At 40.9% G+C, this 19203-nt stretch overlaps 2 protein-coding genes across 2 annotated transcripts in view; one reads left to right on the top strand and one right to left on the bottom strand.

The window, feature by feature from the left end:
- Nucleotides 1–19203, top strand: part of LOC116938598 (prostaglandin E synthase 3-like) — a 175319-nt gene that overhangs the window by 93268 nt on the left and 62848 nt on the right. The window lies entirely within an intron of this gene.
- LOC116938602 (protein mono-ADP-ribosyltransferase PARP14-like) overlaps nt 3913–19203 on the bottom strand; it is a 26893-nt gene continuing 11602 nt past the window's right edge. Inside the window, exons 11-23 of the mRNA XM_032945932.2 lie at nt 18710–18865; nt 18002–18064; nt 17674–17850; nt 17016–17188; nt 16709–16754; nt 16451–16567; nt 15713–15775; nt 14770–14946; nt 10091–10264; nt 8282–8713; nt 7901–8043; nt 6278–6455; nt 3913–6117 (exon numbers count right to left, since the gene is read on the bottom strand). Of these exons, the coding sequence (XP_032801823.2) occupies nt 5828–6117; nt 6278–6455; nt 7901–8043; nt 8282–8713; nt 10091–10264; nt 14770–14946; nt 15713–15775; nt 16451–16567; nt 16709–16754; nt 17016–17188; nt 17674–17850; nt 18002–18064; nt 18710–18865 (2189 nt within the window). The 3' untranslated portion in view covers nt 3913–5827. The remainder of the gene's footprint in view (nt 6118–6277; nt 6456–7900; nt 8044–8281; nt 8714–10090; nt 10265–14769; nt 14947–15712; nt 15776–16450; nt 16568–16708; nt 16755–17015; nt 17189–17673; nt 17851–18001; nt 18065–18709; nt 18866–19203) is intronic.

Genomic DNA, 19203 nt, shown 5'->3' with positions numbered 1-19203 from the left:
AGCACCACCACCACCACGCCCGGCCGCCTTTGTCTCCCCCAGTGCTAGCGGTGTTTATACCGCTGCGACACCGCCACACCACACGTTTTGAGGCTGAATCGACCTAGGGGAGGCCCAGAACCGATTCGGATCATCGTCACCGGGGGTGTTGGCCGTCGGCGGGCATCCAACTCGTGTGCCCGGGTTCGTAGCGCTAACCGCCCCCAGCACACACACGCACACACACACAGTGGTGATGATGATGATGATGATAATAATATATAACGTGAGGCACAGTAAGGTGTTGTTAACAAAGGTGTTCGACTGAGTGGGTCTCGCTCGGTGCTTGTGACCCGCCCGTGGGCCAATCCCAAGCCGCAATGGTCCCTCCGGCCGCCGTCACCTCAACAGCGGGGGGTTTGACCCCTGGGCGACCTTGCACGGCACACAGTGGCGGTCCAGATGTCTTGTAACTCCACCCAATTACAGTTTCTCAAACTTTTTTTTAAAGTAAGGTGTATGTGAAACAAAATTAATATACAAAGGGAAAACAATAGTTAATTGGGGTGGGGGTGGGGGTGGGGGTGGGGGGGAGAGTCACAAAACATCGGGACCATCCTATACGTAAAACAAGTGTTATAGGCTGCTGCACGGCTGGGCGTTCACAAGAAGGCATCAGGGGCCGTCCATAAATGACGTCACGCACCTAGGGGGGGGGGGGTCAGACATTTGTGACGCCGCGTGACGAAGGGGGGGGGGTGGTCAAATATCGTCCAAAATCGCGTGACGTCATTTATGGACGGCCCCTAAGTACTGGACAACCAACATCCATGCTACTGTAACGGGTCGTGCCAGGGCACACAGGCACACTTTACTGGTAGCTTGATCATTCACGAAAGGCAGCTCGGGTGACAACCGCTAGGCAGGGGAAAGCCAGGGGGTTGGCTGAGGACTCGTGGGGAAAAACGAAAAGACTTGTCGGGAAAGAGAAAGGACCAGGGGAGAGAGAGAGTGAGACGTGTAGAAAGAAGCCAAGGGACGGGGTTGGTGGAAAGGAAAGGAGAGGAGCCTGCTGCAAGATTGCAGAAATATCGAGGAGAGGGCATGTAAGGGGGTGAGACGTGTGTGCTCAGGGCTCTTGGAGAGAGAGAGAGAGAGATGGCTTTTCCCACGAGAGCATGCATTGAAGTGTTGAGGATTGTTCCATTAAAGCGCTGAACTGAACATTGGCTCATGTGGACTTCCTTTCTCCACTGTGCACCGTCAGTGGCTCCACGTCTTTGATTCGCACTGAGCCGACATGGAGAAGTATGGTCAAATCCCCACGACGTGGACAGTGGATTGACAGAAATGGCTGTACATGTAAATTACAGTGATGTACACTGATTTCTCCATCAAACATTCACTGTATTGGCCATTCCGTTGTGAATGAGCCTTAGCTTTTTCCTTGAAAACTATAAAGGTACTCTGAGTGAATCAAGATTTCCATCTGTCAACAATAGTGGCCGTAATTTTGAACAGACTAATTAACCGGTGGCCGCATCTATAGCATTCACATTTCCTGCCCACTGCACTTAATGTGATTCACTGCATTCATTTCCTTAAATCGATAGGGAAGTACATGGTTGTAGAACTCCTCAATGCAGAATTGTTTTTTGTCTTTTTAAAGTAGCTGTCATGTTTTGTGAGTCGCCGGTTTGTGGTTTTTTTGGGCCCTCTTTTTATTGGAGGTCACTTATTTGGGCTTCCTCTACAGGCCTCTATCTTCCTGTTTAGATACGGTCCCTTCCGCTTCAGACCCTGCTCCTTCACATCCAGACAGGGGCAACAGCTTTGTGATTTTTAAAGGCAGTGCTGCGTACACCGCGTCAGCGTTGCCCTGTACTGAGGTATTATCTGTTGGCTCGTCGTTGGCACTGAAATTCATTCTCTGGGAGAGGTCAAACATAAAGAAATGACTTGTTGGGAGTCAATCCTATCTATTACTACGCCTAAATGGGTTTTGTTCTTTATTACATGTTACGTTCAAGAAAATATATATGAATGGATTGCCAATACATGATATGTAACACGTGTTACAAAACAAAACTTTAAATATAGTTTATAAAATGGAAAAAAAGCCTATTTCAATTTCCTTGTGGGGTTAACTTTTGCAGAGGCGGGAAGCACTTTCGCCAATAAGACATCATCAGTGTGAAGGCCGCCACACATTTGAAACTTTTTGGTTTGGCAGCAGCACGATGATGGGGGGGGGGGGGGTATTTTCACATTTGTGTCTCGTCGGAGGCCGCACATCAGGGGCCACACTAAAGGCCCCTGTCGTGCGGCCCCCTCGACAATACACAACACGTGAAAACAACCCTCATCACACTGTCAAACCCAATGTGTGGCCAGTGCAAGGGTGGTGACGCATGGGGGGGGCAGCGGGGGGGGGGGCGAGTGCAGGGGAGGTGCACTCGGGGGGGGGGGCAAAAGGTGCTCGCGGGGGGGGGGGGCTGGAGGGGGGCTCCAGGAGGTGAGGACGCCTGCGGGGTAGAAATGTGCTTTTTTATTATTTAGCTGCTATACATTTCCACGTGATAAGCCACTTTGTTGAGCTACCGTTTGTTGGCCAGGTCGCTTCTGAAAAATAAGTTAATAGCTCATTGGGCTTTACCTGGTGAGATAAAAAAATAACATTTTATTTGTATACTAGTTCATGAAGCCTGTCTTCGCCAGGCAAAAGTTTTAAATAAATATAATCATTTACCAGATATGATTTGTTACCATTTTTATATGCGATCAGACAAACTACTCCAAAATTTAGTTTTTGCAAAAAAACCCCAAAAATGTTGACTTGATTCAACTTGTGAAATTTAAAGACGTACCCATCGGAAAACGCTCAATTTAAAGAGTCTGTTCCTTCATTAGAAAGAAAAAAATGTATGAACTTAATACTCTATTAGAAAATCACATATTTTACCGTTTTAGAATTATTCAGATTTTTAACTTCATAAAATGCGGGGGGTTTTCATTCAAAACCGCTTTAATCTGAAATGTCAAAAACAATGAAATATAGATGAATGGTTCTCACTTTAATTTTATTTGCTGTTTAACACTCTATCAAAGGAAAAATCTTATACTTTGAGCGGTTTCTGAATGACACGCACACATTTGTTCATGGGGAACTTAAAATCGATATTTTTTGGGCCTTAAATAAAAAATCTCGGATTTTCAAATATTTCCTGTTGTTTGTGTTCTAAAAGCTACGTATGTACCAAATATCAGCTTTCTACCTTGTCGGAAAGTACCCTGGAGGTTTTTGAGAGACGGACAGATTAAGGTCTTTGTATATAATTATTTTTAAGTGTTTTCTTTACCTTTCCTATGCTTTGCACTCCTATCGTGTTCCTGTATTATTTTGTTGTTGTAACATTCTGACACACCCCGACTGGACATCTGTGGAAAAAAATAGTTTTATAGCTCAATGGATTCCTCCAGTATAAATACAGATTCTGATTCTGTTTGTCACTCAACGACGGGGTACTCCCTCCAGTGTGATTTTGTTAATTTATAAACTTGTCAATTCGCTGCTGGTTGAAGGCCACCCACACCTTTCGGTCATAGGGGTTGTTTGACCATACTTCATCACTCTGGTAAATGTGGGTGACTGACCGCTTGAAATATTACTCACAACTGATGTCAGCTGTAGCCAAAATGTGAGTAGGTGTGGGAGCTGGGTGAATAGTAAGTGAGCACACCGCTACATAACTAACTCAAACCCCAACCTATATGCTTCAACAACACAGCGCTGTAATGAGAACACCTATATGTGGTCATCATGGAGCCAGACACGAAATGCCTTTTGTAAAAATTAAGGTAAATAATTGTTTAACTTTCCGATAGCCATCATGTACTTCATTACATTACATATAAACACACTGCACAATGTAATCATACCACACCAGTATAACTTTAATACAATTATTGCGCCGAATAGTTTTAACCATAATGTACAAGAAAAATATTACAGAATATTATGAGTGTTATCATTTAAAGTCGTGATGTCCAGGACACCAATGTACGGTAAAAACATTTCATTAAACTGTGATATCGACAAAATTTAATTTTAAAAACCCCATTATAAAACCGGTTTCTCTAGCAGCGAATGCCTAGCATAGCACAGTTCAGTAAATATGTAAATTATGTAGACATTTAAAGAACTTTTTAAGCAGAATCTGCCTCGTAAAAAATATACAGTATTTGATTTCCCCGAGACATACGGTGAGGGAAAAGAGTATTTGATCCCCTGCTGATTTTGTACGTTTGCCCACTGACAAAGAAATGGTCAGTCTATAATTATAATGGTAGGTTTATTTGAACAGTGAGAGACAGAATAACAACAACAAAATCCAGAAAAACGCATGTCAAAAATGTTATAAGTTGATTTGCATTTTAATGAGGGAAACAAGTATTTGACCCCCTCTCAATCAGAAAGATTTCTGGTTCCCAGGTGTCTTTTATACAGGTAACGAGCTGAGATTAGGAGCACACTCTTAAAGGGAGTGCTCCTAATCTCAGCTTGTTACCTGTATAAAAGACACCTGTCCACATAAGCAATCAATCAGATTCCAAACTCTCCACCATGGCCAAGACCAAAGAGCTCTCCAAGGATGTCAGGGACAAGATTGTAGACCTACACAAGGCTGGCATAATGTAAATTGGTATTTGATGGCCTTGCTTTAGTAGAACAAAATAGATCAATGCAAACACGGTTGTAAACAGTAAAAATATTGCCTTTATCCAATTATCATATTAAATTACAAATGTATGTTTGCAATTATTATATTTACATATCTAATTAAAACATCAAGTTATTTTTAAAGAATTTGTGATCAAAACAACACTACTGCATTGCAATGGTTAGATTGTAATTACAGTATTTAAAAACGGCAATCAGTTTTCAGTACAATTTTGGGTTTATAAAGTACTGAATGTACATGGAATTCGAGCTAAAGATGCCGTATTATATAATTTGGAATTGCATCTCAAGATATTGTACAGAAACTGGGCATATTTAGAAGATAAGAGACCTAGCTGGAGTAGAGCTGGACTTAAAATATTAATTGACCGCTTTGTTGAGGTCAGTTACTCGGGCCCTTTTAAAATGTGTGGCCTCTCCTACATCCTGCCTTCCTTAGCTGGGAAAACCCCTACAAGCCATGCCTAAGTATGACGTGCCTGATAATGTAGAGGATGTCACCACATAAGCTACTTTTTGCCCCAAACTATTTTCATATTATCCGATGAGTCGAGAAATAAAAGCGATAATGGGTAGAAATAAATTACACTACTTTACTTCAATAATTGGATGGCCCAGAACTAGTCTTGAACAGGGCAGGGAGTTGACAACACAGGTGGCTGGTAGAAAGCACAACTGGACAATGAGAGCAGGAGAAGATAGCCTTGGTTTTTGGAGTTAAGTGCATGGAGAGGTGTATGGTGAGATGAGAGGAGAAGTAGGAAGGAGTGAATCCATGCAGGATCTTAAAGATTGTGATTTTGAAACTGATTAGATCTAGTCGAGTGATATGAGTATTAGGGTGACATGGTCTCGTTTACTTTCTGGGGGTGGCACTTTGGATCATCTGGAGTTCAAAGATGAGAGCTTTGGAGAGGCTGTAGAGGAGATAGTTGCAATAGTCGAGTGAGGATGTGATGAAAGTATGGATGAATGTTTCAGTGGCAGCTGGGGTAAGGAAATGGAGGATGCAGGAGATATTGCACAAATGGACATAAGAAGTAAGTTTGTTTCATATGAGCACAAAACAGCAGAATGTGTGCATGATAGAGGAACATGAATTATTTTTTATTTAGAAAATGAAATTAGGTACTCTGGGTAAGCCAGGTTGTCATTGAAGATGACGAATATGGATGGTGTGATGGGATTGTCTACTACACAGTCAAAACGTTCCGTCTTATTCTGTAGGTTTTTCAGTGGGGGCTCCTTCATGCTGGAGTTCCCTGCGCAGTAAGACCCAGTGAGAACACGGGCCTGGTACATGTACTTGGTTCCATTGGCATCGGGTCTGGAGTACGTGTCACTTGACGAATATGAAGAGTTCAATGCAAAGTACGTCCCTACACCATATGCTGTAGCTGTGGAAAGAAATTTGATGAAACGTGACCTTTCATTTAAATACAGATTTATGTCCACAATGAATTGTGCATCGTAAAACTTAAAGTTATGAAAACATTATTTTGGAGTTAAAATATATACTTTTTTTAAAGGCTGGTTGGTTAGAATATCCATGCATACCATTCCTGCCAGCAAAGCTGCGATTGAATCCAAAATGAGAAATGTTGTCGATGGAATCCACCTGTGTACCATGGAACAGGTTCTTCTCACATGTTCCTTGCCCTTTGTTACTGTTCTCAATGGACGTCTTCATGGCCTGGTAGGCATTGTAAAGTCTGAGGTTTTGAATTCGTTCAATCTGCGATGGAAATATATGATGAAACACATTAGAGATTTAAAAAAAAACGAATGAAACATCGTTATGTCGATTAGGGGCCCTCTTCCCAAATTTGAAAAAAAAAATATAGCAATATTAATTTAATATTTTTAACCCCACATTAACATTGTTTTTAAACTATTTTTTTTTATTTTACCAGGTAAGGTCCACTGAGCTATTAAGCTCTTTTTCAGAAGCGACCTAATCACAAATGATAGCTCAACAAAGTGGCTTATCATGTGGCGATGTATAGTAGCCAAATACTCAGTTCACCCCATCCCCGTAGCTCTTTCCTTGTCAATCCTACTATTGTTGTCGCTTACTTAGGCAATCTGAGCAGGCTCCACCTCCTGGATCCTGATAGGAGGAGGGAGTCCCAAATCTCACACTTAAAGAAATCAACTTTGCCCTTAGTAATATGAAACAGCGGATAGCTGCTGGATAAGATAACTGTGGACATCATCCAAGAAGCGGGTCCAAGTGAGCAGACTTGTTCAATAAATGTTTATGTAAACATAAAATGATGCCTCAATAATTCTTCGATATAAAATGGTGATGAAATAAATACTTTAAAACTTAGAAACATAAGCCTCTTAACACAAAACACCACATGCTATTCCCTGTACTTAACTTTCCTCGTCACCGGGAGACGTAGGGGTTGTTTATACAGTTATACATATGTAAGGGGAACAGAGTCGATTGGTTGGCTTTCATCGTACTGAAAACAAATCTAAAAGAAAATGTCTTTAAAAAATCAGGTCACTCATGTCTTATGTAGAAGGTGCACTCCAGTTGAACCTGTCAGCCAATTCCAGTCATCTGATAATAGTCCGAGCTGAGAATGAAATATCAGAGGCTACAGGGAACAGAGTGTTGCTGCTTTCAAATTCTCAAGTAGACTTTTTTAAATGACCGATTTTGATTAAATAAGAGCTCGGTACAAAGCATGAGCGACGGAGAAAGAGGCGTACAGATATTCCGAGGACGACAATCCCAAGGCCAGGTGCCCACTGGGCAGGGGAAAGGGAAGGTGGTGGTTGGGCTCACTGCCCTAACCACGTAGGGGACACATTCAGGAATTGTGGTTTTAGGGGAGGGGAAAATGAGGGAAGGGGGGGAGAGGATGTACCCAAAGAGAACCAAAAAATAAAGTAACATACACGTGCCAAGTGAGCCTGTCATGATTGTGAATCCCCTAGAGCAGCAGATATCTAATACCTATCCATGGAGTGGTATACCAGGATATCATCCCCTCGCCCCGGCTGCATGTGCACGCACGCTGGATTCAGTAGGAACGGGGATCGAATTTATTATTAAATAGCATTGTAACCCCAAATCACAACAATTGTATTGCTGTGGGGAGAGGGGTGAATCTTTACGTGCCCAACTTAATTGTGAATACATGTGCTCATTTGGTTGGTGCTTACCTTAATTATCTTTAAGTGATTCACCGATTTCCTGAAGTTAGCCTGAACTTGTTGATATTCTGGTGACTGCACGTTCAAGGTAACTTTCAGGAATTCGGTTCCTTGCATTTGTGCCCAATCAGCAGGCAATTCTTGTTTGGGAACTGAAAATAATCATTTTCTCACGTCATTACATTTAAAGGTGAGTTCATAGTAAACTTTTGTCCTTTGAAGAGGTAAAATATGTCTGATAAATTATGTATTTAACATACATATACTTTAAAGGTAGCAGTAAGTTTTCTAGTGTGTCCCCATTACTGTGCTCTGCATCTACAAAATATTTCAGAATATAATATCAGAATTTGATGCAATGAAAATATAAATGAACTCCAGAAGACCTACCGTAATTTTGTTCAAAATTTTCCTTTTCCAATTTTATCTTCAATTCATGGATCATTTGAGTCACATCAACGATAGCTTTACAAACGTCATTATTCAGCCCCTCAATAGAGATGTGAGAAGTCTTAATTGAGACCCTTACATCACACGTCTTTTCAATTGTCTCCAGTTTGTTCAATTCCTGTTTGTCCAAGGATTCCACACAATCAATGTTAATTCTGTAGGCCATGCAGTTTCTATCAAGCAAGCCCTCCGTCTGTTTGCAAATATCGTCAACTTCCTTTTGGAGCTTTCCATAGACGTCTATTGTAACTGCCTCGTTGTTATATGAAGACTTTATTTGCGGAGTTTTCTTTGGTGGAAGTGGAGGTTTAGGATGTACAGGTTGAGGAGCCCGAGGTGAAGGAGTGTTCGTTCCAGTTCCAGTACTGCTCACTGTAAATTAAATTAGAAGACACATTACTTGTGAATGTTATGATTAAACACGAATTTAAAGAATCAGAGTAGTTCCTCGCTCAAGTAAGTGTTTGACATTTACAGCCCTGAGCCAGTTGTGAAACATCCGCATTCCTATAACAAGGATGATTCACGCCATATATGGCTCAATCACTTGAGTTTCGTTGAATCAGGTGGTATGAAGGGATGAGTTGACACAACGACCAGGAATTAATCTCACTTGTTTGCTGTCCCTGCCTCCCTGCCCATGACAGTATATCCCAATTAAATGTTTTATCATTATCATGTGTATCACCTATTCTGACTCCCCATTTTAATTTTGGCACTTGCTTCATGTAAAACTTGACAATGAAAAGTACATTGCAATGTGCCTGAAGAATAAAGTTTTACATCAGTGCGTACTATCCGCTATGATATTGTTAAGAAACGTTATTAACGAAAATCGATACTAAACAAAAATTGCGTAAAAAAATCACGCTTGGATTTAAGTTTGAGAGACGGAAAGAAAAACACATTAACTAGTGAACATACGCAGGTTAAAGACATCATTAAAACTGTTAACAAAAGTGGGCTTAGGGAGTACTATAAGGAATGATGTATGGTCATGAAAAATGACCCGCGAAGGAATGGAATACGTCAATATATTCACTGAGGTGGCTGAGTAATACAATTAGCTAATATGATATTTTGACTTAAAACTTTCGTGACTGCAGGAATTCATATTTTTTTCTTCTTTCTTGCTGCTACCTTTAAGTCACGTATTTTTCTATCTACATGACTCTACCGAAAGAACCAAAGAATATAATATGATGATACTTGGTGGCTTATTACATCACAGGATCATGACAGATGGTGGCTGCTTGGGGAGGCCTTCAGCCAGCAGTGAATGGCTGATTCTTAGTGTGATGTTATGAAAATAAATTAATTCCATTCTGCACACTTATAGTGAATAGATGACATAGCCCAGAGGATGATGTCAAAGAAATACTACTTAAGTAAATTCAACAGCACTCTTCATGATACTAGGGGAACACCTTTTATCTGCCCTAAAAATAATCTTCATTGCTTGGGTAACACTGAAATGTGAAATCCACACAGGTGGAATAAGCCACAATAAATGAAAAACCCAGATTAAATTGAGGATGTTTTCTGTGGAGTCATTAGTCACTCGACTGATACAATTTACTCATGAACATGAACCAGTTAGTAATAAGTTGCTGCCCTGAATCCCAAGAGTTCTGGCTCAGTGCTTTAATGTGGTTTTAGTCCCTCGAGCCCCCAGCCACATCCTCAAATCGACAATCTTAACTGGTATGTACTACTACTGCAGAAAACTATATAAACCAGAGACAGCACCTGTCATTTGGGACATATTAATGAGGGCCTGTTGGAAATCTTTCAGCATCTCAGGCTGGAAGATGACGAAGCGGATGTGCTTGAGGGGGCTCATCAGTGTGTGAACTCTGATGTGCTCCTCAATGCCCTCCATCATAGCATTAGCCACCACCACAGCAGGCACGCTCCCAGCACCTGTAATACAAAGACAAAATCGTTCTGCATGTAGACAATAATTCCGTAAAAAGAAAATAATGATTTTCAGTAACGTCTGAACCTGGACATTTTGGAAATATATTATAGTTATGTATGCATGTACGTTGAACTTCTTTCACATCGTACATAGCCAACCATGCTAATCGCATGTGTGGGGTAAGGACAACAAACTAAACACAAAAAGCAGTTCTAAATAAATTAGTTTTCAATTGAAACTTAAAAGTGCATAGCTCCAGTGGCTTCCTAATATTGGAAGGAAGAGCGTTCCAGACGGCTGCAGAAGTGCATCTGAAAGCACGGTGCAGTGACCGTCTACAGTGAGGAAAAAAAAGTATTTGATCCCCTGCTGATTTTGTACGTTTGCCCACTGACAAAGAAATGATCAGTCTATAATTTTAATGGTAGGTTTATTTGAACAGTGAGAGAATAACAACAACAAAATCCAGAAAAACGCATGTCAAAAATGTTATAAATTGATTTGCATTTTAATGAGGGAAATAAGTATTTGACCCCTCTGAAAAACATGACTTAGTACTTGGTGGCAAAACCCTTGTTGGCAATCACAGAGGTCAGACGTTTCTTGTAGTTGGCCACCATATTTGCACACATCTCAGGAGGGATTTTGTCCCACTCCTCTTTGCAGATCTTCTCCAAGTCATTAAGGTTTCGAGGCTGACGTTTGGCAACTCGAACCTTCAGCTCCCTCCACAGATTTTCTATGAGATTAAGGTCTGGAGACTGGCTAGGCCACTCCAGGACCTTAATGTGCTTCTTCTTGAGCCACTCCTTTGTTGCCTTGGCCGTGTGTTTTGGGTCATTGTCATGCTGGAATACCCATCCACGACCCATTTTCAATGCCCTGGCTGAGGGAAGGAGGTTCTCACCCAAGATTTGACGGTACATGGCCCCGTCCATCGTCCCTTTGATGCGATGAAGTTGTCCTGTCCCCTTAGCAGAAAAACTCCCCCAAAGCATAATGTTTCCACCTCCATGTTTGACGGTGGGGATGGTGTTCTTGGGGTCATAGGCAGCATTCCTCCTCCTCCTCCAAACACGGCGAGTTGAGTTGATGCCAAAGAGCTCCATTTTGGTCTCATCTGACCACAACACTTTCACCCAGTTGTCCTCTGAATCATTCAGATGTTCATTGGCAAACTTCAGACGGGCATCTATATGTGCTTTCTTGAGCAGGGGGACCTTGCGGGCGCTGCAGGATTTCAGTTCTTCACGGCATAGTGTGTTACCAATTGTTTTCTTGGTGACTATGGTCCCAGCTGCCTTGAGATCATTGACAAGATCCTCCCGTGTAGTTCTGGGCTGATTCCTCACCGTTCTCATGATCATTGCAACTCCACGAGGTGAGATCTTGCATGGAGCCCCAGGCTGAGGGAGATTGATAGTTCTTTTGTGTTTCTTCCATTTGCGAATAATCGCACCAACTGTTGTCACCTTCTCACCAAGCTGCTTGGCAATGGTCTTGTAACCCATTCCAGTCTTGCGTAGGTCTACAATCTTGTTCCTGACATCCTTGGAGAGCTCTTTGGTCTTGGCCATGGTGGAGAGTTTGGAATCTGATTGATTGATTGCTTCTGTGGACAGGTGTATTTTATACAGGTAACAAGTTGAGATTAAGAGCACTCCCTTTAAGAGTGTGCTCCTAATCTCAGCTTGTTACCTGTATAAAAGACACTTGGGAGCCAGAAATCTTTCTGATTGAGAGGGGATCAAATACTTTTTTCCCTCACTATATGTCTCGGGGAAATCAAATACTGTATATTTTTTTTATGTGGCAGATTCTGCTTAAAAAGTTATTTAAATATCTACATAATTTACATATTTACTGAACTGTGCTATGCTAGGCATTCCGCATTCGCTGCTGGAGAAACCGGTTTTATAATGGGGTTTTAAAAATTAAATATCGTCGATATCACAGTTTCATGAAATGTTTTTACCGTACATTGGTGTCCTGGACATCACGACTTTAAATGATAACACTCATAATATTCTGTAATATTTTTCTTGTACATTATGGTTAAAACTATTCGGCGCAATAATTGTATTAAAGTTATACTGGTGTGGTATGATTACATTGTGCAGTGTGTTTATATGGTAATGTAATGAAGTACATGATGGCTATCGAAAAGTTAAACAATTCTTTTCCTTAATTTTTACAAAAGGCATTTCGTGTCTGGCTCCGTGATGACCACATATAGGTGTTCTCATTACAGCGCTTTAACCTTAATGACTTGGAGAAGATCTGCAAAGAGGAGTGGGACAAAATCCCTCCTGAGATGTGTGCAAACCTGGTGGCCAACTACAAGAAACGTCTGACCTCTGTGATTGCCAACAAGGGGTTTGCCACCAAGTACTAAGTCATGTTTTGCAGAGGGGTCAAATACTTATTTCCCTCATTAAAATGCAAATCAATTTATAACATTTTTGGCATGCGTTTTTCTGGATTTTGTTGTTGTTATTCTGTCTCTCACTGTTCAAATAAACCTACCATTAAAATTATAGACTTTGTCAGTGGGTAAACGTACAAAATCAGCAGGGGATCAAATACTTTTTTCCCTCACTGTGTGTTCAATGGCATGTCAAAAGCTGTTGCTTGGATGACTGGAGTTTGCATTATGGTTTATGCTCCTTGACGAGATCAGCGAGGTATTGCAGTTCATTTGTGGCAAGCTCTTTGTAGATAGTGAGTGTGACCTTATCAAGTATTAGTTCGGCAACCGGAAGAAAATGCAGCTTGGTGACCACTGGACGGATATGGTCGGATCTTGCCGTACCCCTCATGACACATGCCAAATAATTTTGTACATGCAACTTTTTAATTTTTAGCAAGACGTCTCGGACATAGAGGGAAAGGTTATTCAAACTGCATCTTAGCTTGGACAAAATATTATCATGGACCTTTTAGTAATCAAATACAAATTATCACCAAACTAAATATGTATATGGATTTGGAAACTGTAAAAAAGTGGAGCTTGTAGTTCAACGAGAGAAACATATTTAAAATATTTTTTTCAGCTTATTCTGAGAAAAATCTCTATTTTAAACTTGCAATATTGGCCTGCTCTTGTAAAAAAAAACATATTTCCCTCTTATATAGTTATTGAAGGATAAATTATCTTATTAGTGAATGGATGGGATACATCCACCCAAATATTTTTTTCATATATGTGATAAATGATTTTACATCATCAGTAATATTATTCAGGTTTATTTTAAAGTAAGACCAGGTAAGAGCCAGGCTAATTACTGTACAATAAGGGACATGAAAGGAAATAAAAATGTTCATAAAATACATCAAAATTATGCAATCAGCATCACATCATGAGACAAGTTTCCATTTCAATCTCTTGCAGAACAGTCAACCTCTTTGTATTTAAGAACAGTCTGGAGAAGCAATACCTACTATAATCACCCAGGAATGTCTGTCCTTAACGCTCGTGATGTCACTCCACATTGACCAGCCCCCTCATTAATATTCATGAGCAGGTGACGTCCTCCCAATGGACACCCCCCCCCATTATTAACTACTATATTTACCCAAGAATGTCAGTGTGTAACGCGCGTGACATCACTCCACGTCGACCAGCCCCCCTCATTAATAATCATGAACAGGTAACGTCTTTCACATGGACCCGCCCCTCATTAATAATCATGAGCGGGTGACGTCACTCCGCATGGAGAAACCCCCCCTCATTAATAATCATGAACAGGTTATGTCCTCCAAATGGACACCCCCCCCCCCTCATTCATATTCATGACCAGGTGACGTCTTCCAAATGGACACCCCTCCATTAATAATAATTAGCGGGTGATGTCACTCCACATGGGGGGGGGGCGAGGTGCCTCCTCCCCCCTCCTCAGCGTCAACTCACAACCCTCACTACAAAGGCAGAACCCTCACGTCACGTGATCTCCGTGACGCTGTTGTTGAGACATCAAAGTAAAAAGGACGTCATGATGAACAAGGGATTATAACCTTTAAATTAAATAACTCTGTGTCACCACGGCCTTACAAATTGCACACGAATGGATGCAATTAATATCACGTCGCGGTCTGTGCTTTTCATTTGCAAGTTTCAGATTTACTGCAATACACCCGCCCTTGGACGACAAAAGGCCAGTAATAGCATAATTACTTCTGATATCCTTTGAAGTGGTCACTTCAACACGTTAGAGGGGGCAGGATTTCCCTACCTTCACCACTGCGAGTAAACATTTGACATAACATAGTCAAAATAATATTTATTCTCAGAGAAGTAACTTGGTACAAATTAATTGGAGAACCAATTATACATTTTTTTTGCACAGCCATTGGTGACTGGGTCGAGCCCATCAACTCACACTTAAAAACGAGTTAATTCGCAGGCAGCTGCCTGGATTTGAACCCGCGATCATAGCGGTACCAGCTCAGTGCTCTGATCTCACGTTAAAATAAACACCCGGACCACTTGAATGTACAGGAGAACTACCTGTTCCTGTGGCAGGGAAGGACACGGAGGTGACTTTCTTCACCTCGCACTCCTGCAGCACTTTGAGCACAGAGGACTTTATGCTGGCTGGATTGGTTTGCCCCACCATGTGGACGATGTGTTTGCAGCTCAGCGCTCCGCCGCTGGTTACCACCACCCCATCCCCTGGCTGAGGGCCTGCAGGGCATCGGAACGAGGCTCAGCCAGTGTGTGACAATGACATATTTTTGCATTACTTTATCAGACAAGAAGCTAATCAGGTTAGAGCTTGGAGAGCACTTGGATTTCTATTCAAACACAGTTACTGAGCACAGGCCCAATGAGTCAGAAACAGACAGTACTAATGAAGGTGGAATACTGAAGCTTCAAAACTTTTCTTGAATTGAACAAGGTTCTAAGAACTTGGGGAATGGACAATGGGGAGAGGGGGGGGGGGGTTCAAATTCGAGAAATTAAGTGTTTTAACCTGCAGTATTGTCGTTGAACAATACGGATGAGACAAAATAGTCAACCTGCTATACAAAAGTCCTAAACAAGGGTGGAGGAATCAATGGGTGGATTTCATGGGAATAGTAGCCATGGTAAAAGCAATAGAAGAGTGATAAGGTGAGTGACGACTGGTTACCTGAGTACATCAATGAGTTCTGCATCATCAATGCAACAAAATACATTGTTAAACCCAGCTTATATTCCCCGACCACTATGCCACACACCTTCACCAACCCACACTGAACAGTGTAGTGAAGTATCGTTAAATAACCTCAACAACCCACACTTCATGGGGAGGCCTCAATATATCCGTGAAGTGACAAAGGGATGTACATGTACACATTATTGGACAATGCCATACATTCATAATTCTGTAACATGGATTTGTCAATATGTAAAATATTACTTAAGAGGGCCAATTCTATTATGTCATGATTTAATGGGATGAACTCACCTAGTTTGGTGCATTCATCCACGACAACCTGTCCTGCTGCTTTGAGAATTGCTCCAGAAACACCTGGGTAAACATATCACGGGCACAATAAGCACCGTCTCAACACCGCGAATGTAAAGCAGGTCTCCAAGTTTCCCTTTTATAAACCAACTAGCTACCACTATTAGAGTGGTTGCATACTAATGATGCTATTCATGATAAGTACTGTGTTAATAAGTCTGTTCACTGTTACACGTCAATTTGTTAACTGCTGTATTTATTTTCATAATAAATATGTTGGTCATATCCATGTCTATTAATACAAACATACATTTGTTTTAATTAAAATAAGGCTAACAATTATATCGTGTAATGCTTTCAAACAAGAGTATTTAATTATCGATAATCACTTTCCCTTCCAAGTAGCAGAGCATCACGTGATTACCTTGTCATGGGGTGGAGAGCGTGCAGATTGCATGTAATATCATCAGCTTAGTTAAAAAGGCTGTATCCACAATCGCTGGTATTTTTATCGTCAAGTTTTGGATAACCCTTTAATCAATTTGCCTTGTTTGTATCGTAAACGTCCCTTATAACACAACTTAATTTAAAATATCAATTACATTGGATTATCATTACAATAGTTACCATAATCCCAGGTTGCAGACAAAAAGATGGAGACAGCCAATGCATTAACACTTTCAACCTTAGTTGGAACGCATTTGAAAGAAGAAAACATAACAAAGATGACATATATACCTGACATAAAGACAAGAGCGGTTGTGGTGGAGTTAACGATGGCATCTGTGGTCTCCTTCGTGATGTCACCGCTTACTGCCTCCACAGTGGCACCATGCAGCTTCAGACCATATTGCCCTGCAGACCCATACACAGCAGGGTGAGGAGTCACAGCCGGCACTCGCTCTCAACATGTTCTACAACATCAAGAACACATTCCCGGAATGGTTTCATGCCAGAAAAAAAACAATGCGGCAAGGAAACCAAATTCTGACTTACGGATATAATCTTCTGTAATACTTGATGTCTGAGGTGGCTGCACCTGCTGCAAGCAAACAACAAGAAATGTAAAGTCAATATTGCATATCCCAGCATGCATATATACTGTACTAGGTTCCCTTACAATGGACACATTATTTAAGGGGTGCAAGTCATTTAAGAGGTGCACATCACGACCAAGAGTAACAAATCAAACTCATTAAACATTAAAAACATGCGATCACGTTGTATGTGAATTTCCCTAAAAAAATGTAAATTCCAATATTGCCCATGCAATCAGTATCATTGCGAGTAAAATGTTGCTTACTTTGCCACCTGGCTGGAAATGTATTAAGGCTTGGGTAAAGGCAGTCTTTATTTCAGGCTGAAGAACCATGATGCGGATGTGAGACACAATTGACTGTGGATTTTGCAAGGAAAACATCTCAAACGCCTCCAGGATTGTATCAGCCACTGGCCCTGGCTTGATCCCTCCTTTGCCTTCACAGAGTTTAATTAAAATTAAAACAGATGATAACATTTAGAAAAACAATCCACCACTCAGAAACGTTGAAACTATATACGCATAAAATTTCGATTTATAGCTTTCGTGACTGCAAGGATTCATCTTCTTTGGTTCTTTCGGTAAAGTCACGTAGAATGAGTCTCGTCCCTTCACCTGATGAAGGCCGCTTGTGTTGTGGCCGAAACGTCGTGAGAATTTTATTGTGTTATTTTATTTTATCGATTTATTATTTTATTCTCATTCTACGTGACTTTACCGAAAGAACCAAAGAAGATATATACGCATATGCATTATGTGAGAAATGATAAGCTGACACAGACAAGTAGAAAGCAATGGAGATTATATAAAGAATACGGAGAAAGCAAACAACAATTAATGAAATATGGTAAATGGTGACAAGGGAGTAGACAGTAATGAAAGAACAAACGCAGAGAAAGATTTCTAAAAAGAGGAAATGTACCTGTGCTGAGTGCAGGGAAGGAAACTGAGTGGCAATTCAACTTGCTACACTCATCCAGGACTTTGAGTATAGAGTTGGTCATCTTGGCAAAGTCTGTTTGTCCAACCATATGCACAATTTTCTTACAGTTCAGACTCCCTGCTGAGGTGGTCACAACACCATCGGCAGGCTGCGCTCCTGTGCATAGAATGAAATTTTATTTGTGAAAAATGTCGTAAGATAAATTTGCGTAAAAAGAACAATAATATGGCTGAACAAAGCATGTTTCCATTTACTGTTTAAAATAGCATGTTACAATTTTTTCTTCTTTAAATCACAGATATTTTACCAAAGGTAGCAAGCTCCACCGCAACTGTGGGTCCAGCAGCTGCCAAGATGGCCTTTGAAACACCTGGAAAAGAATATTGCAAAAACGTCATGCTTTCACGCTGTACGAACACAAACAGTATAGAATTGTAAGTAACGTGCCATAATTACGGTAGTGCCAATGCAAAACATTGAGCGGTAAAACAGCAACAACTATTCAACATGTGTCTGCTTTGGGGGTAGGCCGATGATGCTGGGTGTATCAAAATTAACACGCTTTGTGTTGATTCTCTTTCAACATACCTGTTAGCTGAACACAATATTAATCGACACGTTTTGTTTATGGTACAACTTTACTTGGTTGTCTGTGTCAGGCGGAGGGTTACGTACAACACAAATTGGCTTTATGCTAACCTGACGTAACTCAAAACCCAATTATGAATAGCGTGTCTTATTTGAGAATGTAATTTGTGTTTACTAAATTTTCGTTGTTATGACTAAAATTGTTTTACTTTATTCACGTTGCAGAGACAAATCAACTGATATTTGGAAGAGCAACAAATGTTATATATTAATGTCCAGGTTCTTTAGCCCTTGAGCAGCATCAACTGTAAGTGGATGAATTTGCTTTGGTGCCGCCATTCTCCAAAATGCTGGGTGTTGTATTTAGAAGCAAACATCTGTCAGCTTGTGTCCTGCAGATGTTATCAGATGTGTTCATTATACTGACCTGAATCAAGGTCTAACGATGTGTTCGTGGAGTTTACGATAGCATCAACTTTCTCTTTGGTGATGTCTCCATCCACCACCTCCACTGAGATTTTTCCAATCGCCCTCTGCACTGCTTTTGATGTGATCTTTAATGTTGGTGGAATAGATGTCTTGCCTGCACAAAGCAAATTACAAAACCACAGGTTATTTTCCTCATTATTGAACAACATAACTGGTACAATTCCACAATAACTGTAAAAAGAAAAACATGAATGTCATTAGTAGAAAAACAATTACATGTGTTGAAGAATATCAGGAACATTTTAACTACAGGAACGTTATAGTTCGATTTCCATGATCACATTGTAATAAGGTTGGAGAGGTGGCACTATAGTTTGTGCACTGCACTTTCAACCAGGTGACCTGAGTTTGATTCCTGGCCAAAACTAACATTTGTGGTCATTTATATCTAGAACCAGTCCTTGTGCCCCATTTTACCAACCTCCACTGACC

Source organism: Petromyzon marinus, chromosome 4 (genome assembly GCF_048934315.1).
Source record: "Petromyzon marinus isolate PM22_M1 ecotype Great Lakes invasive population chromosome 4, UKy_Petmar_22M1.pri1.0, whole genome shotgun sequence".
Classification (NCBI taxonomy): Eukaryota; Metazoa; Chordata; class Hyperoartia; order Petromyzontiformes; family Petromyzontidae; genus Petromyzon; species Petromyzon marinus.
This window is presented reverse-complemented; position numbering and strand designations above follow the sequence as displayed.